This window comes from Dendropsophus ebraccatus, chromosome 15 (assembly GCF_027789765.1).
Source record: "Dendropsophus ebraccatus isolate aDenEbr1 chromosome 15, aDenEbr1.pat, whole genome shotgun sequence".
NCBI lineage: Eukaryota > Metazoa > Chordata > Amphibia > Anura > Hylidae > Dendropsophus > Dendropsophus ebraccatus.
This window is the reverse complement of record NC_091468.1, coordinates 25,185,490-25,210,152: the sequence shown is the minus strand read 5'-3', so window position 1 is coordinate 25,210,152 and position 24,663 is coordinate 25,185,490. Positions and strand designations below refer to the sequence as shown.

The 24,663-nt window shown below is 43.5% G+C and overlaps 1 protein-coding gene across 4 annotated transcripts in view; it reads left to right on the top strand.

Moving 5' to 3' along the window:
- The window catches only part of LCLAT1 (lysocardiolipin acyltransferase 1), an 85,602-nt gene that overhangs the window by 28,921 nt on the left and 32,018 nt on the right, over positions 1 to 24,663 (top strand). For 3 of the 4 annotated variants that reach the window (XM_069954476.1, XM_069954474.1, XM_069954475.1), the window contains exon 5: positions 17,101 to 17,217. The exons of the other annotated variant lie outside the window; for it this stretch is intronic. In XM_069954476.1, coding sequence (XP_069810577.1) covers positions 17,101 to 17,217 — 117 coding nt within the window. The remainder of the gene's footprint in view (positions 1 to 17,100; positions 17,218 to 24,663) is intronic. 4 annotated transcript variants of the gene reach the window in all.

Below are 24,663 nucleotides of genomic sequence, written 5' to 3'. Positions count from 1 at the left end.
TTGCCTAAAGATCCCCATACACTTTAGAATATTGTCGGCTGTACCAGGGCCGGACTGGGACTGAAAATCAGCCCTGGCACTCACACCCCTCCAGCCCACATACCATATCACACTTAGGTCGTGTTGTGTTGTATTGCAACTCATTTTTATTGACAGATATGGTGCCAAGTCTATCTATCTATCTATCTATCTCCTAATCTATCTCCTATCTATCTATCTATCTATCGATCTATCTACCTATCTATCTATCTATCTATCTATCTATCTATCTATCTATCTCCTATCTATCTATCTCCTAATCTATCTCCTATCTATCTATCTATCTATCTATCTATCTATCTATCTATCTATCTATCTCCTATCTATCTATCTATCTATCTCCTATCTATCTATCTATCTATCTATCTATCTATCTATCTATCTCCTATCTATCTATCTATCTATCTATCTATCTATCTGTCTCCTATCTATCTATCTATCTATCTATCTATCTATCATGCAACAACAGGTTACAGCAGTGATATTATATATATATAAGTAGGGTTCTAGGGAAATTTTTAGGATATGTAGAATAATATTACACATATCCTGTATAATGTTAGCACTGGTAAGACAATTTTCTATGCATGATAATACTGTATATCTCTAAATAGCTATTATACAAAAAAAACACCAGTATACAGGAAGCGAATATCATCATTACTGTTACTGGCCAATCTATTATAAAGAGACTGATACTACCATTATTACAGTATAAAAGTAAAAGATAATACCTCAACTACCATCATCACAACAACATGACTAATACCACTATACTGTCACTAAATAAAATCCACTACACGAACACAAGTATTACCAATAAAATAAGTATACACAGGACAAATAATACAGACATACCATACAGTGACTGGATAATACTGCTGTACTGTCTATTAATAATATTCCCTTTATACCATCAATATATAAAATGCAATATTCTACCTCAGCATAGAGATGAAGTTCAGAGCATTTGGGTTCATGTGAACCTAAACTTACTGTAAGGTCACTCATCTCTAGCAGTGACCAAATAGAGGTACTGTAGAGATCCAGCTATACAAAGGATCTACAGACCTTAAGAGTGTGTTCACACATACAGAATCTGCAGCAGATTTGATGCTGCAGATAGTTTTGTTACTCAATGACGGAACCCAGCATCAAATCTGCTGCAGATCCTGTACGTGTAAATGCACCCAAAAAGTGATTATGCATGATTGTGCAGTTACATCCAGTGACTTACAGGAGGCGTTTTCCTACATGAATCATAAGTGACTTTTTGGTAGTCAAAGTTGTCTGTTTTTTCCTTTTCTTTCCATCTGGCTCAGCCCATCATGAAGATTTTTCCAGCCATGACTCTTCTCTCCAGAATCTGCGAGACAAACACTTTAGGCTTCACACTCCAGCATCATCCTAACCTTATACCTCATTATAACCTTATATTCCCCATTGCTTTACACAGTAACAGTGCCTCCTCTGTGCTCCTACATAAGCAGTCAGGCCCAATATGCGCCTCCAAATAGTGGTCAGGCATATAGCCCCCCACACATAATATAGATGCCCTGTGCAGTCCCACATAATATAGGCCCCCCACATAGTGTAGCCCTTCCCCCTGTGTAGCGCCCATAGTATATCCCCCTTTGTAGCCCCCACATAGTATAGCCACAACATATTATTCCCCCCTTCTTGTATCCCCCAAATAGTATAGGTCTCTGTGTAGCCAGCCCCCACATAGTATAGTCACAGGGGGGTGTGAGCGCGTGGTGACTGGTGGTTTACTTAGCAGGGGGGCTGGTCGGCGGCCCTCCGACTGATAATCTGAGCATCCCAGCTGGCATTTGCCCGGCCTGCCAGATTATCAGTCCGGGCCTGGGCTGTACTTTCCATAGACAATACAGGAGCATTCAGCTGGGCCGAATGCTTCTGTGTAAGGATAGGACCGATGGCGGTCGGGAGATTAAACTGGGGGTGAACAATCAGTAGTCAAGCTGTGTAGCCACCTTAAAGGGGTAGTGTCAGGAAGAAAAGAAGGTATAATCAGGTGTAGACCACACATATATATATATATATATATATATATATATATATATATATATGTATAATATGTAATATGTAAATGAGAACAGCATACATCACTGCACCATTTATCGTCCCTATTCATCTGATCACTTCCTGGTTTCCTCTCTGAACTGTTACCCTGCTGTTGCCAGGCAACAGTGCAGATGCTTTCCCACAATCCCACTTGCTTGCATGTGACGTGAACACCAACTGCCAGTACTCATGGGATTGTTGGTGGACAGTGCCGTCCGGGTGGGACTTAACAACCATGGAACCTCTTATCTCCGCCCACATTGGTATCATAGGCCCTCCCCCCGTAACGTTATCACCATCGAGGCCCCCTCCGCATCCATTGGAATAGGCCAACCTAGACGGTGCAGGGCTTAGACTCTAGACTTATTTTTCTTCATGACACTATCCCTTGTACACTACAGATCAGTGATCCCTACTGTGTATCGGGCTCTTGAGTCGACAGATGGTTACCGCTCCTTTGATCAGCTGAAAAGGCTTTAATGTTCACAGCAGTATTGAAAGCATTGGTTGCCTTCTCAGATGAGTCACGTTTTCTTCTTCATTGATTGAATTGGCGTTGGTGTGTCAGGAGAGAACCCTAGAACAAACATCTAATAATCATTTTAGACCCATGCCCAGTGCCTACCATGATCATCATAGACCTGCCCATGCCCAGTGCATACCATGATCATCATAGACCTGCCCATGCCCAGTGCATGCTATGATCATCTTAAACACCCCCCCTTGCCCGGTGCCCAATCAACATTTTATTACTGGAGGTTGAAGAAGTTGATAATCATAGAGCCACCCATGTCTAGTGCACACCATAATCATCATAGACCTACCACTCCCAGTGCATGTCATGTTCCTTGTAGACCAGCCCGTGTTTAGTCCATATTATGATCCTCATACACCCACCCATGTCCAGTCCATATCATGATCCTCATACACCCACCCATGCCCAGTCCATATCATGATCCTCATACACCCACCCATGCCCAGTCCATATCATGATCCTCATACACCCACCCACCCATGCCCAGTCCATATCATGATCCTCATACACCCACCCACCCATGCCCAGTCCATATCATGATCCTCATACACCCACCCATGCCCAGTCCATATCACAAACATCATACACCCACCCATGCCCAGTCCATATCACAAACATCATACACCCACCCATACCCAGTCCATATCATGATCTTCATACACCCACCTATGCCCAGTCCATATCATGATCCTCATACACCCACCCATGTCCAGTCCATATTATCATCCTCATACACCCACCCTTGTCCAGTCCATATTATCATCCTCATACACCCACCCATGACCAGTCCATATCATGATCCTCATACACCCACCCATGCCCAGTCCATATCATGATCCTCATACACCCACCCATGCCCAGTCCATATCACAAACATCATACACCCACCAATGCCCAGTCCATATCATGATCCTCGTACACCCACCCATGCCCAGTCCATATCATGATCCTCGTACACCCACCCATGCCCAGTCCGTATCATGATCCTCATACACCCACCCATGCCCAGTCCATATCACAAACATCATACACCCACCCATGCCCAGTCTATATCATGATCCTCATACACCCACCCATGCTCGGTCCATATCACAAAAGTCATACACCTACCCATGCCCGGTCATATCATGATCACCGAAGACCTGTCCATGCACAGAAAGAGGCTTAGTGACTACACAATTATTTTTTCATTGTCTGATAGGGACTAATATAAGCTGAGTGAGTTCCATTCATTTATTTTTATTTTTTTTACCCAAAATATTTCTTTAAATTTCCTTAATTATTTTTGTGGGATTGGAGAGAGCAGATGCATCTATTCATGTTTTATGGGTTCTTTCCAAGTGAAACGTCTCGGAGAGTCTAGGAAGCATCTTGGGTTAGAGACAACTTGTCTCGTGTCTTTATCGTCCACTTCAAAGGAGGGAAGTTTTTATAAAAATCCCTCAACCAAATTTGTATCTTCCTACATCTCTAATGTTGTTCCAACACAAACTCTGCGGAGATGAAATGTGTGTTTGTTTAAGGCTACTGCCGAGACGTCCTTGTTCCAATAAGATTTCCAGATTTCGTACTCGCACAGTGATTCCGGAGAAGGGCAACAAGTCCTCTCATCGGTCACACGGACATTGGCCAGCTGGCTCCTCTTCACGGAAAGCCAAGCTGTACATCTTGTCCCGAACCCCGCAGATGGGGCTGAGGAGCGAATTTAGAGGCAGAAATCGTCCAATGACGGAGACAGAAATGGGTCAACTCTTATTTTACAGATTAGTTGTGACCAGGATAGAAAGAATGAGCTTGGCAGGAGGAGAAGAAACATCTGAAAGTTGTCATATTGTAAATGTCTGCACTTAAGTAAAGATGACAAATTATTAATAATGTTTGGTGCTAGTCAGACCCTGGAATGGACACTACATGTAATTGCTTCAACCGAGAATCTCAGCGAGGAGCCTGATTCAGCCCACATATACTGTACTCCTAATATCATGGGATACAAGCAGTACTATAGCAGTTATAGTACATTCTTGTTTATAGGGGGCAGTATTATAGTAGTTATATTCTTGTACATAGGAGCAGTATTATAGTAGCTATATTCTTGTATATAGGAGCAGTATTATAGTAGTTATATTCTTGTATATAGGGGGCGGTATTATAGTAGTTATCTTCTTGTATATCGGGGCAGTATTATAGCACTTGTGTATAGGGGCAGTATTATAGTAGTTATAATCGTAAAAAGAAAGAGACATATGGCACTCACCCAAAAGTAGTGGGGTCTTCCATTTATTCATGGACACAAAGTGCAGGCAAGGAAGGGAGAAGATGGCAAGCAGGCACGTCTAGAGAGGCAGTAACGACATAAACCTGAAAAACAGCAGCAATTTGTAGATACAGGAAGGAACTATAGATCCCTTATAATGCAGCAGCGTAGTACAACAGGCTAGAATAGAAAAGCAGGGCTGCTGTCAGAGGACTGTGTGGTCACAAGATATATATATTCTTGTATATAGGAGCAGTATTATAGTAGTTATATTCTTGTATATAGGGGGCAGTATTATAGTAGTTATATTCTTGTATATAGGGATCAGTATTATAGTAGTTATATTCTTGTATATAGGAGAAGTATTATAGTAGTTATATTCTTGTATATAGGGATCAGTATTATAGCAGTTATATTCTTGTATATATGAGCAGTATTATAGTAGTTATATTCTTGTATATAGGAGCAGTATTATAGTAATTACTAGAAAATGTACCTGGCGCTGCCCGGGTATAAAGTGTCAGTGTGATAATTAGATTTGTTCTAAGGTGCCCAGGAGGCCAAGCTAAAGGTATTGTTTCATCTGAGTTAATCAGTGGAATTAGTGTATACCTGTAGTGCATAGTTGGAGGGGTTCTGTATACCCACAGTGTATAGTTTTTAGGGGTCTTGCATATCTGTAGTGCGTAGTTGGGGCGGGCTGTATACCTATAGTGTATAGTTGGGGGGGTCCTGTATACTTGTAGTGTGTATTTGAGGGGGCTGTATACCTGTAGTGTTTAGTTGAGGGAAGTCCTGTATACCTGCAGTTTATAGTTGGTGAAGGTCCTGTATACCTGTACTGTATAGTTCGGGGGTCCTGTATACCTGTAGTATATAGTTGGTGCTGTGTACCTGTAATGTATAGTTGGAGGAGGTCTTGTATACCTGTTGTTTATAGTTTGAGGGTCCTAGATACCTGTAGTGTATAATTGGTGGAGGTCTTGTATACCTGTAGTATATAGTTCGGGGGTCCTGTATACCTGTAGTGCATAGTTTGAGGGTTCTGTACACCTGTAGTATAGAGTTGGTGGAGGTCCTGTATACCTGTAGTGTATAGTTTTGGGGTCCTGTATACCTGTAATGTATAGTTTGGGGTCCTATATACCTGTAGTATATAGTTGGTGGAGTTCCTGTATACCTGTAGTGTATAGTTTTGGGGTCCTGTATACCTGTAGTATAGAGTTGGTGGGGGTGCTGTATACCTGTATTATATAGTTGGTGGAGGTCTTGTATACCTGTAGTGAATAGTTTTGGGTTCCTGTAAACCTGTAGTGTATAGTTTTGGGTCCTGTATACCTGTAGTATATAGTTGGTGGAGGTCCTGTATACCTATAGTGTAAAGTTTGGGGGTACTGTATACCTGTAGTAAAGAGTTGGTGAAGGTGCTTTATACCTGTAGTATAGAGTTGGTGGAGGTCCTGTATACCTGTAGTGTATAGTTTTGAGGTCCTATATACCTATAGTATATAGTTTGGGGTCCTGTATACCTGTAGTGTATAGTTTGGGGTCCTGTATACCTGTAGTATATAGTTTGGGGTCCTGTATACCTGTAGTATTTAGTTGGTGGAGGTCCTGTATACCTGAAGTATATAGTTGGTGGAGGTCCTGTATACCTGTAGTGTATAGTTTTGGGGTCCGGTATACATGTAGTGTAAAGTTTGGGGTCCTGTATACCTGTAGTATATAGTTGGTGGAGGTCCTGTGCACCTGTAGTGTATAATTTTGGGGTCCTGTATACCTGCAGGGTCGTATTTACCATTAGGCACCCATGGTCTGGTGCGTAGGGTAGCACCTTGCAGAGGGGCAGTACCCTCCCGTTCAGACTTGCCAGAAAATCTGGTGTCTTTTCGAGAGGGGTATGGCGGTATTGGTCAGGTCTGGTATAGCGGTGTTTTCCAGTCACAGTATGGTGGTATTGGTCAGGTCTGGTATGGCAATGTTATTCAGTCACAGTATGGCGGTATTGGTCAGGTCTGGTATGGCAGTGTTATCCAGTCATAGTATGGCGGTATTGGTCAAGTCTGGTATGACAGAGTTATCCAGTCACAGTAAGGTGGTATTGGTCAGTCCTGGTGTGGCGGTGTTATCCAGTTACAGTATGGCGGTATTGGTCAGGTGTGGCGATGTTATCCAGTCACAGTATGTTGGTATTGGTCAGGTCTGGTGTGTTATGACAGTGTTACCCAGTCACAGTATGGCGGTAAGGGTCAGGTCTGGTATGACAGTGTTATCCAGTCACAGTATGACGGTATTGGTCAGGCTTGGTGTGGCGGTGTTAAATGTGATGTCTGGAGCTATTACCTACCTATCCTGATGCTAATTGGTGAGTGAGGATGGGGTGTCCTCAGGTTTAGTGCTTAGGGCATCAGCAGCTGGTAATACTGTCCTGTATAGATGGAGTAGGGGGTCCTGTATACATGTACTGTATAGATGGAGTAGGGGGTCCTGTATATACATGTACTGTATAGATGGAGTAGGGGGTCCTGTATACATGTACTGTATACATGTAGTAGGGGGTCCTGGATATATGTACTGTATAGATGGAGTAGGGGGTCTACCTGTTATTTCTGTGGATGTTGTGAGGCAGCTGCCCTAGCAACCACAGCTCCCTGTGAAAATGAAAGCAGTAATCCTATTGGTTGCTAAGGCTCCCAACTGCCGTTTACTGCTGGAGACATGCAGCTAATTATATCACCTGTGTTTGCAGTGTGGAGATTTATCCATCCATCTCTATGGGGCGCCACTCTTCCCCCTCCCCCTCCTCTCCTGTACATCTGGCGGGGACGGGACCTTCGCAATAACCTTCCCGGGTATCTATGTGCCAAATTTGGGGTCAAACGGTTCAGGCGTTTGGAAGTCTATTTGGGACAGACAGACAGACTTTCATTTTTATTATATAGATATTCTTGTATATAGGAGCAGTATTATAGTAGTTATACACTACGGACAAGAAGAGAAAATAGCGCTGCACCTCACACCTATGGCTGATACTAATGCTTCTCAGCTGCATTTAAAAACCAACTCCAGGATGTTGGTATATAATTTGATCAAACCATATTGCCCCATGTACCAGCGTGCAGGTCTCCTGGCTCACATAGGTCCCTGCACTAACTCACCACTGTGTGAGTCAGCGACCGCTATCCCCGCAAGGCGTGCACAACCAGGGAAGGAAGGCCATAGAACGGCCCTGCAACCCCACTGTCACAGGACCAATACCCAGAGGCCCCCGTAAATCCCAGCAGGCACCGCCGGCGGAGAAAGCTGTCACCAAACAACACAAGTGTGAACAAGGTCTAAAACACTCACCACACTCCAGCAGGTAGAATGGGAAGGATAGGAGGTACAAGTCATGTGTGCACAGGTGTCTCCTGCTAATTGCGGTCATGTGGGTCTTACCAGGAGGAGTGCAAACACTGAGAAAAGGGAGAAATGTAAAATACGGTTGCTTACTGACATGGTGGTGAGTTAGTGTATGGACCCATGTGAGCCAGGAGACCTGCACGCTGGTACATGAGGCAATATGGTTTGATCAAATTATATATACCTACATCCTGGAGTTGGTTTTTAAATGTAGCTGAGAAGCATTAGTATCAGCCATAGGTGTGAGGTGCAGCGCTATTTTCTCTTCTTGTCCGTATTTTACATTCCTCCCTTTTCTCAGTGTTTACACTCCTCCTGGTAAGACCCACATGACCGCAAATAGCAGGAGACACCTGTGCACACATGACTTGTACCTCCTATCCTTTCCATTCTACCTGCTGGAGTGTGGTGAGTGTTTTAGACCTTGTTCACACTTGTGTTGTTTGGTGACAGCTTTCTCCGCCGGCGGTGCCTGCTGGGATTTACGGGGGCCTCTGGGTATTGGTCCTGTGACAGTGGGGTTGCAGGGCCGTTCTATGGCCTCCCTTCCCTGGTTGTGCACGCCTTGCGGGGATAGCGGACGTTGACTCACACAGTGGTGAGTTAGTGTAGGGACCCATGTGAGCCAGGAGACCTGCACGCTGGTACATGGGGCAATATGGTTTGATCAAATTATATACCAACATCCTGGAGTTGGTTTTTAAATGTAGCTGAGAAGCATTAGTATCAGCCATAGGTGTGAGGTGCAGCGCTATTTTCTCTTCTTGTCCGTATTATAGTAGTTATATTCTTGTACTGATTTTAAACTTTTGTACATACAGATTTTCTCTCACTTCGACAGAACTTAGTGGACCCCCACCCCATTGGGGTTCATTGAGCAGCAAACTCCAGCAGACCCTTTTGTGATGTGTGTTCGGAACTGAAGCCACCATGCAGATTTGAACAGAGCCCTAAACTGAACCTGATCTAATGTAGTAAAGTCCTGTCCTTTTGTTATCTGATCCATTTATTTGAAAAGAACAGACATAAGGGCTTTTAGATAGTGTTCTGCTCCAGAATGGCGTTAGATGTGACTTTATCATCTTCAGAGATCAGTATTGTAGGGACGCTCTCCCCCAGGCAGGGTCACCATGTACTTTCACATCACTGTGGTTAATACTCAGCTTTTTATTGTTCTTTAGAGCCGTTTGACTTTTTTTTTGGCTTTGATTTTTCCGTATTTTTTCACCCTGTTATTCACATAGCAACATCTTTTTACAAAATCATCACACCACTTACATACCCAATCCTTAAGCTACCAGGGAATCCCCTGCAAACCCATCGTCTACCACGGAGGAGTAGACATTATTCTAGACTCTATCCTACTAACCCGTATTCTACCATTCACAAGGTCTGTAAAAATGGACAATGTGCTACAGTATGGTATACGGTATTCAAGTCCTCATTATTCATTATGATGCCGGGAGCTCCGAAGCTTTTAAAGTTTTCATGCTACTGTAATGATGCAATGTTTAATTCTATTAGTTTCGGAGCTTCCGGCATCATAATGAATGATGATGCCGGGAGCTCTGAATTCCATTCTGTAGCACATCGTCAGTATTTACGGAATGTGGGAATACTCCCTTACATGTAAACCTTTCTTCTGTTCAAGATTCATTAATGGGGACATTATCCTAGCCCATTATGAAATAACGTGTTAGGGCCCCTTTATGTGGCCTGATGTAATACTGTAGACAAGTTCCGATCAGTGAGAGCCTTTATGTGGCTCAATCAATTGTTTGGTTGGGCTGCTTGAACAATCCCTGCAATGTTAGTGCGGCTTATTTACTTTATGATAAGCCAAACAGTCCCTTTTACACAGGAGTAGAGGTTTTCTATGGGGATTTGCTACTGCTCTAGACAGTTCCTGACATGGACAGAGGTGGCAGCAGAGAGCACTGGGTCAGACTGGAAAGAATACAATAGTAATTTACAAATCTGTATAACTTTCGGACATTAGTTGATCTAAAGGCGTTGTCCAGCTGTCAGCTGGTTTCAAAAAGTTTTATAGATTTGTAATTTACTTCTATTTAAAAATCTCAAGTCTTTCCATACAGTTACTGTCTGTCCTGCTGGAAATATTGTTTTCTTTTCAGTCTGATACAGTGCTCTCTGCTGCCACCTATGTTCGAGACAGATCAGCAGCAGATAGCCATAAAAAAAACTCTCCTGATCTGCGCATCTCCTGTCTCGGCCAGACATGTCAGCAGAGAGCACTGTGTCAGACTGAAAGGAAAACATTTCCTGCAGGACATACAGCAGCTGATAAATATGGGAAGACTTTAGATTTTTAAATAAGTAATTTACAAATCTATATAACTTTCTGAAACCAGTTGATTTGAAAGAAAAAGGTTTTCCCCTGGATAACCCCTTTAAAAACTATTTCTTTTTTACTATGAAGTGCCCCTTTAAGACCACCAGAGAAAACTTTGTTTTTATTATTTTTTGTTGACTAAACTTAGTGTCTTTTAATCCATATTCAGGGAAGTTAAGGTTTCGGGGTGGGGAGGGGTTGTTTGGTGTCTTGTGTGTTTATTATAGGATTGCACGCCCAGAGTGAATTACACCTTAGCGCTATAAAAGTCTTGTGCCAGACCCTCGCATGAAATGCGCTTTTGTCACCTCGGTTATAATTGATGCTCTTAACGCTTCTCCGGTACACAGTGTTTTCTCTCGGCCTCAGTCTGATTTATTGACTTTTTATTTTTTTTATCCTCCTTCATTTGTTTGAGAAAAGTTCACGTGAAACCTTTGCAGCGTCCATTGTGTGTGACAGTAAGAGTCCGGACAGAATCGAGCTTCTTCCTGGAATATGTGAGCTGCGGATCCATTAAAATGCAGTCAGATCTTAGAACGTGGAGGCACTTATCTATTTACAGGCGGGTTATTGTGAACACAATGGATTTACAATGTCAGGGTAGAACAGCATGTACCACAGCAGACTGCACCGCCGAATATACTGGAGAGACTGCGACTTAATGCCGAGGGAATAATAATTACTCCAGACACCAGATAAGAAAGGCCCGAGTCTGTAACACTGAATAAGTAGTGTTTGTGTGAGTGCAGCTCTGGAGTATAATACAGGATGAAACTCAGGATCAGTACAGAATAAGTAATGTATGTACCCAGTGACACCACCAGCAGAATAGTGAGCGCAGCTCTGGAGTATAATATAGGCTGTACAGGATACAGGATAAGTAATGTAATGTATGTATTCAGTGACCGCACCAGCAGGATAGTAAGTGCAGCTCTGGAGTATAGTTCATACTCTAAGCGTGGATCCACTGTGAAATACTGCACAATAAAATCTCATTGTATGGTGTCCATTGAAGTTAAAGGAGTTGGCCACTTTTCAGTAAAATAGTTCAGTGTACAGTATTAACTATACCCTATAGTGTATATACTGACAGCAGCTCATAGAGCTAAAATCAGACACACCTCCTCCAGGCTGGGCTGTCCTGCTCTGTGGTAAGTCTGTCCATAAGATAGCCGACATGAAGGAGCCTGTGACCATGCCCCGCCCCCAGTGTCCGCCTTAGGCATATACAGGCTCAGTGTTAAACACTTAGGGGCGGGGCATGGTCACATGTTCCTCCATGTCAGCCATCTTATGGACAGAATCACCACAGAGCAGGACAGCAGAGCCTGGAGGAGGGAAGTCTGATTTTTATCTCTATGAGGTACACAGGGAGCTGCTGTCAGTAATTGCAGTGAGTACTAATACTATGCACTGAACTATCTTACTATAAAGTGGACAACCCCTTTAATCATGGACTCTTTGGGTGGACTTAGACACCTGAATGGGACTCTTTCCTCTCATATGTATTATCCCGGTTTGCCCCAGTACAGCATTCCCTTCTGCCCATCCTATTGTCCTGAGATGTGGAGAGAGATGAAAGTCTTTTGTGGTAATATTGGATTTTCTATATAATATAATCCTGAATCACAATGTTGCCGGTTGCATTTTCTTTATGATTCTGAAGATTACAGGAATCCCTCGTCTAGACGTGATTTCCTCTCTGCTGTTTACATACATATATAATATCTGTATACCGCCGGAGTTTATTCTATTCTTAGAGCTGGGGTTGTAAATGAAAGGGATTTTCCGGTTTCAGCAAATTTAGGTTATTCTTTGTGTATATGAAAATTTATTCCTTCTCCCGACATACTTTCTAGATCTTTCTTTTGTACATGCAGAGGCTGATATCTCTGTAAAGACCTAATACTTCACAGCTAAGGATTTGCTACAATTGTAACTAATCTAAATAATCTGCTTAGAACGAAATACATGGACAGCTGTGCCCATCCCTGATGGTTTGCTCCAGTGTATCAGTCCTAAGTCTAGGCTGTTTATGCCCAGGCTATAACTATCAGACCCAAGCCACATTAATATAGGGGCCCTGGGGCCACTACTAATAAGATGGCGGCAGGGAACTCTGCTGAAACTGACCATCTGGGATTTACTGTTCATTGTATCTGCAATCATGGCAAATAAATGAAACAGTAATGTGCTTTTATCCCTGTACAAAAAATATCAGTGTAACTTGTTATATAGAAGGGCCTGCACTAGTAAGGTTCCATGACCATGTGTGTGCAGGTCCTGTTGCTTTAGTAGGACCTGCACTAGTAAGGTCACATGACCAATTGTGGGCTGATCCTGTTACTGTAAAAGGACCTCCACTGATAAGGTCACATGATGCAGCATGGGCATGTGCTGTTACTGTAGAATGACCTGCATTGATGAGGTCACATGACGGAGTGTAGGCAGGTCCTGGTACTGTAGAAGGACTTGCACTGATCACATGACCAAGTGTGTGTAGATCCTGTTACCATAGAAGGACCTGCACTAATAAGGTGACATGATGAAGTGTGGGCAGATCCTGTTACTGTAGAAGGACCTCAACTGATAAGATTTATTTTGGGGTGTACTTGGCGGCTTTGGGGGTCTGTATTTACTCTGTGATCTGGTGTAAGATCTGTATTTTGGTGCACAGGTTAGGTGGTTGTATGGTCTGTATTTTAGTCTATGGCCGCAGTAGACAGACTCCTTAATGATTGGACATTACTTATATCGTAGTAAAGAGCAGAAAGTCCACAGCTCCCATAAAACTTGTGATCTTTATTTAGGCATATAAAAATATTCCAAAAACGTTAAAAACATAGGCCTTTTTAAGACTGAAGAAGCAACTTTGTAAATACCACACTTCATTAAACATCTCCTATAATTTTAGCAGATCTAGCTCCCTGGACGTTGATCCAGACAACATAGAAGGCGTCAGTGCTGCGGTTATTTGCCCCTGAGGCAAGTTTTGCTTTGTATTCAGTACTTGTATAGTACACAGTACCCAACAACTCCCATGGTCCATCAGGGGTGATGGATGTGAGCCTGAATATAACATATCCCAGCTCTTATTCATCTTCACAGTGACCAGCACCTGCCCTCCATCTGTATTACAACAGAACCAGACCCCCACCAGTCAGATTCTAGTGGCTATAGTTATATAACCTCACGTCCCATGCTTAAGAAATTCTATTTAAAGTGCTGGTTGTGTCCTCTCTTGGGGATTTTTTTCCATCATTATTTCTCTGATATTACATTTTACACCTGTGTTCCTGCCATTATGTAAGAAGTGGAAAATCATGATTATTTATATATATATATATATATATATATATATATATATATATATATATATATATATACACACGGGACACTGTGGACATCTGGAAAAAAATACGGATTTTATGACTCAGGACCACCTGCCAACAATGATGTAACAGATTGGAGGGTAAAGCTGTATAATATCAGATCTATCTATCTATCTATCTATCTATCTATCCATCCATCTACTCTTGAACAAGAAGAGACTTTTCCATTGATTCATGGCTGTTGGCTCCGTCTTCCATTAATCATCATTCTACGGTTATCGACATTGTGCCAGGAGCAAACTGCGGCATTGTGCACGTCATAAGATGCAACCCACTGCTTTATATGAAATGGGGAATTAGTTGCCATAATTGACCTTTGTTGTGTTGTAGAACCGATCCTGCCAAATAAGAATGTTCAAAATGAAAGGTCAAAGCAATCCGAACACATCATATAGGATGCACTAGTTTGATATTGCTGCTCCCTCTGCTTGGCTGACAGTCTTGTGAATGACATAGTCAGAGCTGAATTTATGTCCCTTTTCACCATTTCAGTAACTTTATAATTAGAGTGTACATACATTAGGTTACTTGTCCAGAACTTATCCGTAGTTACTTCCTGTATTATACTCCAGAGTTGCACTCATTATTCTGCTGGTGGGGTCACTGTGTACATACATTACATTACTTATCCTGTGCGGTTCCTGAGTTACATCCTGTATTATAGTCCAGAGCTGCACTCACTATTCTGCTTGTACACCCCCCAGTCTTATGTTTCCTTAATATTATTCCTTTACAGGTCACAGCTGTTGCTTATTTTGCTTAGTTCCTTCAGCTGTTGCTTATTTTGCTTAGTTCCTTCAATTCACCCCAGTATCCCCTGAGGAAGCTGAAGGGCAAAACACCCATTAGGGCCTGAGATGGTGCTCTCTTCATCAAGGTGGTGTCTAGTAGTTTTTATGGCGACATTTGTTGGATATTACATGACATCAGATAATTGATTCACATTTTTAGGGCTTTTGTTACATGGTGAATTTATTATTCAATTTTTTTTATGTTTGGTGCTTGTTCAATAGTTATATATAATTCTCAGTTACTGTCCACCCCTGTTCCTCCATATATAGAACATGTTACTGCCCCCCCCCCCCCGTTCATCCATATATAGAACATGTTACTGCCCCCCCCCCGTTCCTCCATATATAGAACATGTTACTGCCCCCCCCTGTTCCTCCATATATAGAACATGTTACTGCCCCCCCCCCGTTCCTCCATATATAGAACATGTTACTGCCCCCCCCTGTTCCTCCATATATAGAACATGTTACTGCCCCCCCCTGTTCCTCCATATATAGAACATGTTACTGTCCCCCCTGTTCCTCCATATATAGTACATGTTACTGTCCCCCCTGTTCCTCCATATATAGAACATGTTACTGTCCCCCCTGTTCCTCCATATAGTACATGTTACTGTCCCCCCTGTTCCTCCATATAGTACATGTTACTGTCACCCCTGTTCCTCCATATAGTACATGTTACTGTCCCCCCTGTTCCTCCATATAGTACATGTTACTGTCCCCCCTGTTCCTCCATATAGTACATGTTACTGTCCCCCCTGTTCCTCCATATAGTACATGTTACTGTCCCCCCTGTTCCTCCATATATAGAACATGTTACTGCCCCCCCCCGTTCCTCCATATAGTACATGTTACTGTACCCCCTGTTCCTCCATATAGTACATGTTACTGTACCCCCTGTTCCTCCATATAGTACATGTTACTGTCCCCCCTGTTCCTCCATATAGTACATGTTACTGTCCCCCCTGTTCCTTAATATAGTACATGTTACTGTCCCCCCTGTTCCTCCATATATTACATGTTACTGTCCCCCTTGTTCTTCCATATAGTACATGTTACTGTCCCCCCTGTTCCTTTATATAATACATGTTACTGTCCCCCTTGTTCCTTTATATAATACATGTTACTGCCCCCCCCCCCCGTTCCTCCATATATAGAACATGTTACTGCCCCCCCCTGTTCCTCCATATATAGAACATGTTACTGCCCCCCCCTGTTCCTCCATATATAGAACATGTTACTGTCCCCCCTGTTCCTCCATATATAGTACATGTTACTGTCCCCCCTGTTCCTCCATATATAGAACATGTTACTGTCCCCCCTGTTCCTCCATATAGTACATGTTACTGTCCCCCCTGTTCCTCCATATAGTACATGTTACTGTCACCCCTGTTCCTCCATATAGTACATGTTACTGTCCCCCCTGTTCCTCCATATAGTACATGTTACTGTCCCCCCTGTTCCTCCATATAGTACATGTTACTGTCCCCCCTGTTCCTCCATATAGTACATGTTACTGTCCCCCCTGTTCCTCCATATATAGTGTTACTGTCCCCCCCTGTTCCTCCATATAGTACATGTTACTGTACCCCCTGTTCCTCCATATAGTACATGTTACTGTACCCCCTGTTCCTCCATATAGTACATGTTACTGTCCCCCCTGTTCCTCCATATAGTACATGTTACTGTCCCCCCTGTTCCTTAATATAGTACATGTTACTGTCCCCCCTGTTCCTCCATATATTACATGTTACTGTCCCCCTTGTTCTTCCATATAGTACATGTTACTGTCCCCCCTGTTCCTTTATATAATACATGTTACTGTACCCCCTGTTCCTCTTTATAGTACATGTTATTGTACCCCCTGTTCCTCTATATAGTACATGTTATTGTACCCACTGTTCCTCCATATATAGAACATGTTACTGTCCCCCCTGTTCCTCCATATAGTACATGTTACTGTTCCTCCATATAGTACATGTTACTGTTCCTCCATATAGTACATATTACTTGCCTACTAAGCCCATTGGTCTCCTCCATCCTGTCATCCTGTATATAGTATGCTACATATATAGTATGCTTATACAGACAGCGGTCATTCATCATATTATATATTGTGACATTTTATGTACGTCTTAGGTTTTCCTTTGTTTTCCCCAGATCCCTGAGGATCGCGTCTTTGGAGTCTTTTATGAAAAGTTTAGGTTCCTTAAATAAGATTTATAAATGTTTTACTTTTTGTTTAGAAAATACCAAAGCCCGCAGCCATGACTTTGCAGAGAAGAACGCTCTTGAGAAGTTTGAATACGTCCTGCACCCGCGCACTACGGGCTTCACCTTTATCGTGCATCGTCTGAGAGAAGGTAAGTGTATCGGGCACGTCACACCCCAGCAGCCGGGGGGTATAGAGAGGGCAGCAGCCGGGGGCTATAGAGGCCGCAGCAGCCGAGGGCTATAGAGGCCGCAGCAGCCGGGGGCTATAGATCGTGGACTACCTGATGGATACCTCCGCTGGATGGCTATGATTTCTATAGTTTATTTCACACAATCCTACACATAGGTCTGTGCCTTTTCATTTCAGCAAATAAATGTAAACGCCCAAGAAACTGCCAAAATAACAATGCCGGGTGACTTTAAATCCTATGGCACACAGACATCACAGATGTAGTGTGAACAGAGCCTTAAGTCCCTATTACATGGGGCTGCCTCTGCTATTACACGCGTCGGCAGCGAGCGGGTGAGTACAGGGGGACCGCAGGGAGGTGTGTGTGTGTGTGGGGGGGTGCCCGAGTGACCGCTAGATCGTCCAGGCAGACCATAAGGGATAGCGGTGGTCTGCTGCTGCCGCTCCTATTCCGCGGGGCGATTACAGCAGGTCGCTGCTATCACAGACGTTTATCTTTAAATATGTTGCAAGACAAACGACTGCAACGATCACCCGACATCGTACATGTCGGCTGATCGTTGTCTTCTATTACACGGAACGATTATCGGCCGAATATGGCCGATAATCGGTCCGTGTAATAGGGTCTTTACACATATTGGCAATGTGACATCGCTATACAGAGTATAGGCACTGTAAACATACAGGGTCTTTCACCTTGCAGGGACCAGAGAAATTCATGATCATTGATTGTGACTGCTCAGGAATGGGCGGAGATTAGATAGTGGAAATGATTTCAGCAGGACAGAGTATTTCAGGAGAGGTATTAGCTGATCTCTATAATGCTCAAAGCTATAGCTACTGTTCAGTGATTTGCAAATGTCGTTTTTATTCTTAGGGTTAAAATCTGAATTAAAGTTCATAGCAGTTCCCCCCCACCTGGATTTATCTCTATATATCTCACATCCGAGGGTGTGTAACCTCAGTCTATCCTAGTTTGTTACGGTGTGTCAGTCTGGAGGCCAGGCTATTTAAAAGGGGTTGACCACTTTATAGTAAAATTGCTCATTGTATAGTATTAGTAACTGTACTCACTGTACATACTGACAACAGCACCCTGTGTACCTCATAGAGCTAAAATCAGGCTGTGCTGCCCTACTCTGTGGTGAGTCTGTCCATAAAATGGCCGACATGGAGAAGCATGTGACTGTGGCCATGCCCCCGCCCCCCCCCCCGTATCCACCATAGGCTGAGTGTTGGACACTTGGGGGCGGGGCATGGTACTGAGCCTGTTTATGCCTATAAAGGACACAGGGGGCGGAGCATTGTCACGTGATTCTCCATGTCAGCCATCTTATGAATAGACTCAAGACATTGCAGGGCAGTACAGAGCTAAAATCAGACTCCCCTCCTCTAGGCTATGAGGTACACAGGGAGCTGCTGTCAGTAAGGGCTATGGGTACACTTACTAATACTGTATACAATATAGTGAACAATTTTACTATAAAGTGGCCAACCCCTTTAACTGGATCCAACTGTAGCAAACCCTCATCTGTGCTAGGCATAAGATCTGTTCAGGTTTCAGCCTCTAGTTACAGACAAGGATGTTTGTTTCACCAGCAGCAAACAGAGATCTTCCTAATAGTGAGAAAGTGTGTTGGAAAACTGCAAAAACCGGAGAATCTGTGTCATGTTGTACTCTATGTACCCAGGACTCCTGAAGATAAATGAGGATGGGAGAGGGATACGAGGTTAAATAGCGGAGTCATAAATTTCCATCTTTGACCCCATGGTGGAGTCATAAGGTCAGGGATCACATAAACGCAGCACAATCCCAAAACTGTCTCTGTCCTTTAATTCCAAGAACCGAGAGGAAAATAAAGAAAGAAATGGCGTGCCGTCTGTTTTCCTCGCGGTCGTCCCGGAGATGGTGTTTACATGGTTCAGCAGAAAATCTTTGTTTCGATGACGACTTTTATCCCCGGTGGCTTTCGTGTGAATTAATTTTGGTTCTTGGCAGTCTCCGATCCCCGGGGGAGAAGAAAACTTAGCCATGAACATTATTTTACTCTAAAAATAGGACGGCAAATATAGTCGCAGGCATCGAATCTGCTTTCTAATTCTGCGAAAATAAGAGAGAGCGATGACTGGTGGGAGTTACCCAGACGCCTCTAAAAGGCTCAGCTGCAGAATGGGAATAGCGATCCCACAGGATCCAAGGTGACTGCAGAGAGGAAATGTTTATGATTGGCTGATATGGCCTGAGACCAAAGGAGGGTATATGGGTATGTAGGCAGGGGTTAGTGCACGGGTCATGCCTAGGTTATGGTAGGGTTTGCTGACTTATTATTTGATTGGTTGGACTCTTAGACTCCTCCTTGCCGGAATGTCCTGCAATCAGATGTGCTGAGGTCAGTATGGACTAGTGCTGTTCATTTGGTGCAAGCATCGGTATGACAACTTTGAGGTCCTGTCTGAAAAGGTAGTGTAGTTGGCCTAATATACTGCACATACAGAAATGAAGATACTGCTCCCAAATATTCTTTCATACACCCTCAGAAGTAGCATGAAGGACATTACAGAGCTGTACTGAGCATTGTAAGCTGCAGCATTGGGGTTGGATTTAACTTACCAAAAGTAGTTAAAGCATGGATGACATCATAGTGTAAGCTGTGAATTCAACATTGCGGTACATATAGCTCTTACTAGAAGAAATAGCAGCATGGATCCGTACTGAGCAGTTGTGAGTGCAGCACTGGGGGGATGTAACAATAGGAGAAACAACAGCATGTATGGCATAATAAAGCTGTACTTAGCAGTCTAAGCTGTGAATTCAGCACAGGGGGGAGATAAAATACTAGAAGAAGCCACATTATGGAGGACAATATAGAGCAGTATTGAGCAGCGTGTAAGCTGTTACTTGCTACAGCATGAAAGACATTATAAATTAGTACTGATCAGAGTAAGCTAGAAATGCAGCAAATGTAGATATAACTTTTACTAGAAGTGGCAGCATAGATGACATTATAGAGCAGTACTGTGAAGGCTAAGCTGTGAATGCAGTACAGGGGGAGGTATAACACTTACTAGAAAAGCTATAGCATGGATTGCATCATAACACAGTATTGAGTTGTGTAATATGTACACTTACTAGAAGCAGCAGCACAGATAACTGTATAGAGTTTTACTAAGCAGTCTAAGCTATGAAGATTTAACATTAAGCAAAGTAGTCCGCATCAACATGGAGGGGATTTTATAGCAGTACTGAGTAGTGTAAGCTGTAAGTTCACACTTTGACACATGTAACACTTACTGGAACAATCACTAGTCTCTTTCTGTAGATTTCCCCTGTCCTGTCTGGAGTTTTAATCCTGTCTGGAGAAAGAAGGTTTTTTCCCTCTGATATGATATATTACATTATATTATAACTGTCTTATGTCCATGTGCTTCATTTTATTTGTTGGACGTTTGGGGCCTATTTAAAGGAGAACTCTGGACTGGGGTGATTTTTGTCAGAAGGCCGAGGAAGAGGAGGATGAAAGAAAGTGACATGCTCTCACCTCCCCCACTCCAGCTCTGGTGCCGGTATCCCACAGATCAGGTCCCGGCCGCTTCTGAGTGGAGACCTGGCCGGGCCCGCTAAGCTAGTCAGCGGTCGTATTGGGCTCCTGCCTCGGACAACTGACTAAGCGGCTCCAACAGGTCACATGCAAGGTCTCCGCTCAGACTCAGAAGCATCTGGGACTGAGGGAACCTGTGGGATACTGACAACAGAGCTGGAGCAGGGGAGGTGGGAGCATGTCACTACTTTGCAGCTAAATCTGCTGAGAATCCTGGTACTGGGATCTTCAATGGGGTTACATACCCACTCATTTAGTGAACATTCCACTGTGGGTATTTAACCCCATGGAAGTTCACAGTACCAGGATTTGCAGCGGATTTCGGTGCAAACTCGCAGCGTGAAATCCTCTGTGAATCCCGGACATGTGAAGCTACCCTTAAAGGGGTTATCCAGCGCTACAAAAACATGGCCACTTCCCCCCCCCCCCTCTTGTCTCCAGTTCAGGTGTGGTTTGCAATTAAGCTCCATTTACTTCAATGGAACTGAGTTTGAAACTCCACCCAATCTGGGGACAAGAGAGGGGGAAAAGTGGCCATGTTTATGTAGCGCTGGATAACCCCTTTAAGTAGCTTTTCTATATGCCAACATTTTCAGTTTGGCCCCTCGGGCTGGTCACATGATCCGGCTGCATCTGCCATTACTTTAGTCGTGTGACATACATGTCTATAGTTCCATCCCATGCACCATGGCACTCCTGCAAGACTAAGTGGTCCAGGGGCTGGGGGTATGAATATGTAGTGGGTACATGGAGCTGAAACATAGTGAGCTTCTCGAATCAGGGACAACAGGACAAAAAAAAAATCTTTTAATATAGCTATTTTTTTTTTATTCTATTTTATAGTTATTAAAAAAAAATGAGCTCCCTTCTTCTTAGGCGGGAGCAGGTGAGCCGGAGATGCCATCGTGCGGCCATATACGGAGGCTTCACCGCCGGCGTGCCAGGCCTGATGGCAGCGGCTTCTGTAATTAATCAAAGCTGATTACGGCTCTTATCTGTGCGCTCCCTCCTGCCGCATCCACCAGCCCCACGCTGCGCCAGTCACTGAGCACGCCAACCCGGCTGCTGCTGCCACTGCTGCTTTTCTGGGTCAAGTATTGGTTTCTTTCTATACAGGGAATGGGGGAGGGGAGCTGGTTCCTTGTCCATTCTTTGTGTAATATGTATCCTCTGCTGCAATGGTTTCCAACCGACGGCTCTCCAGCTGGTGCAAAACTACAACTTCCTTTGGGGCCCTGACAGCCGAAGGCTGTCGGTGCCCGATGGGAGTTGTAGTTTTGCAAAAGGTTGCAGGACACATAGCCAACAATGAGGCATTTGTTCGGCAATAGCTGTGATAGCTGCGGAGTAATAAGGCCACATACAAGTGATCATCCTGATCCTCCTGTTTCATAAGTAACACAGCTTACAGTGGAAACAGAAAGAAGCATGCGAGTCATTGGAATCAATAGACAGTGTACCATGCCGTCATATTAAGCTATAACATCAAATCACTGGATTCCTGCCAGCTGCACCCCCTGAAATCTGGGGACCCCATAATAGAACCTTTAATAAATGATTCAGGATGAAGCATGTTAGTGCAGCAGATGGCAGAGCCATCCACCATACACCTGTCCTAAAGTGTACAGCTCCCCGAAAACAACCCACCTGGACCCCCCGATTTCCTGTTTTCAGATTGATGCTAGAATAGAATTAGCCACTTGTTTTAATTGTTTTATTCCACAGTGCCCTCTGGTGTTCACACCTGGCATTGACCTGTGACCTGTTGTAAAGATGGTGATGTACTTTTGCAAAGGGGTTATGATACTTTTTTTTTTTTATTCCCTCCAAAACATTAAAACCCCCATTCCTAATATTGTGTAGACCCCCCTCAGCACCACCACCACCACCTCTTGTTGCTGTATACCTTCCTGTACCGTGGGACTGGGTAGCGTTGCAGCGTTCTCTTCCCTTGTACCCAGCTGTGAAGGATGCCGTGTTCTGCCAGAGGCAGCTGGGCCCGCTGACTGCCATCACTTATCATGTTGGCAATGGAAAGCTGTCTGCGGGCTCCAGGAACCAGACTGCCAATTACAGAAAACAATTGTGCGGCTCTCCTTGTAGGATTCGCTCATCCAAGTGACTCTGTGCATCTCTTATTTCTCATTTTCCGCTGTGTTTGTTCCGGACAAGGGCAGAATAATGTGCCGCCTTATTGGCATTCTTCTATAAACAAGCAGTTAAATTAGCAAATATAGAGGAAGATGTGTTTTTATAGCGGCCACAAAGAGATCAGCCTGCAGATTGTTGGAGTGAATGGTGCGCGCCACTTGCCATATTTTAGGCTGTTGTAAGGTCAGAAAACTAAATCAGCACCCCGCTGACCAATTATTCATAGACCAGCCTGTGGATATTCCTTTTTTTTTTTTTTTATCCCAGACAAACCCTTTAAGTAATGGGGGCTATACGTGATCTAAGTGCCACATAGATCCACCTAACACAATTGAGCCTTGAATATATGTATATGTTGAAGCTCCGCCTCTAATTATCATTGGTCATATCCACTCATTAAATATACAACGTATTTATCCATTTTGTTTCCTGTATAAAAATCAAATAGAGACAGTCAGCAGAATGCTGTTGACTGATCTCAGCATGGCATCAACTGCTTAAAGGGGTATTCTGGACTATATTTTGAAACACATTTCTTTATTAATGTTATATAATAGAGATGAGCACAACTTGAGGATGCATGAATCTCATCATTTGACATTTGATTACGGGTGGCGTAAGAAGTTGGATGCAGAACTAGAGAGTCCAGGAAAATATGTATACAGCCTATGGCCGGGTTCACACAGCATATAACACTGTCCGTTCTTTGACATGTGTTAGTGAAGATCATCCCGGCCGGATTATCTTAATTTCTGTTGAATTCAGATGCATCCATGTGCGCCCACATCCAAATTCACCGCTGCACTTGTGGCCGGAGCTGCTCGCTCCATTGTCTCACTTGTCAGGCTTGTGCGGCCGCTATTTAATGAATAACAGCCGCATAAAACTGACATGTCAGTTTTTCGTGAAGCTCATTGAAATCCCGGCCGGAGCATATAATATGTGTATACACTCCGGCCGGGATTCCATTCATTCATATATAACGTATGTTTTGCATAAATCACGGCCGTCGTTGCAAATTGCAACAACGGCTGTGATTTATGCAAAACATACGTTGTGTTAACATAGCCTATGGCTGTATCCATGTTTTCCAGGCAGCATCCAACTTCTTCAGCCTCTAGTAATGAATTGCTGAACGATCCTAGTTGTGCAAGTTGTGCTTATCTCTAATATATATATTTAGGGTGCGTTCACACGTACAGGATCTGCAGCAGATTTTAAAATCTGGGCCATCAAATCTGCTGCAGATCCTGTATGTGTGAACGCACCCTAAGAGCAGTACGTGATGACATTGGGGCTCTCTGCTCTCAACTGTGTCAGCCCTCATGTGCAAAATAGAAAAGGCAGATCTGTCAACAGCAACTTGCTGATGGTTTCCAAAGTAAGATGAGCACTCACTTACTTAAAGGGGTTATCCAGCGCTACAAAAACATGGCCACTTTTCCCCCTACTGTTGTCTCCAGTTCAGGTGCGGTTTCCAATAAAGCTCCATTTACTTCAATGGAACTGAGTTTGAAACCCCAACCAATCTGGAGACAAGAGAGGTGGAAAGTGGCCATGTTTTAGTAGCGCTGGATAACCCTTTTAATTTTTACAACAAGGCAGTATCTTTTATAGGTTGTCCGATGCCATCAAACTAGAAAATAGAAATAGAT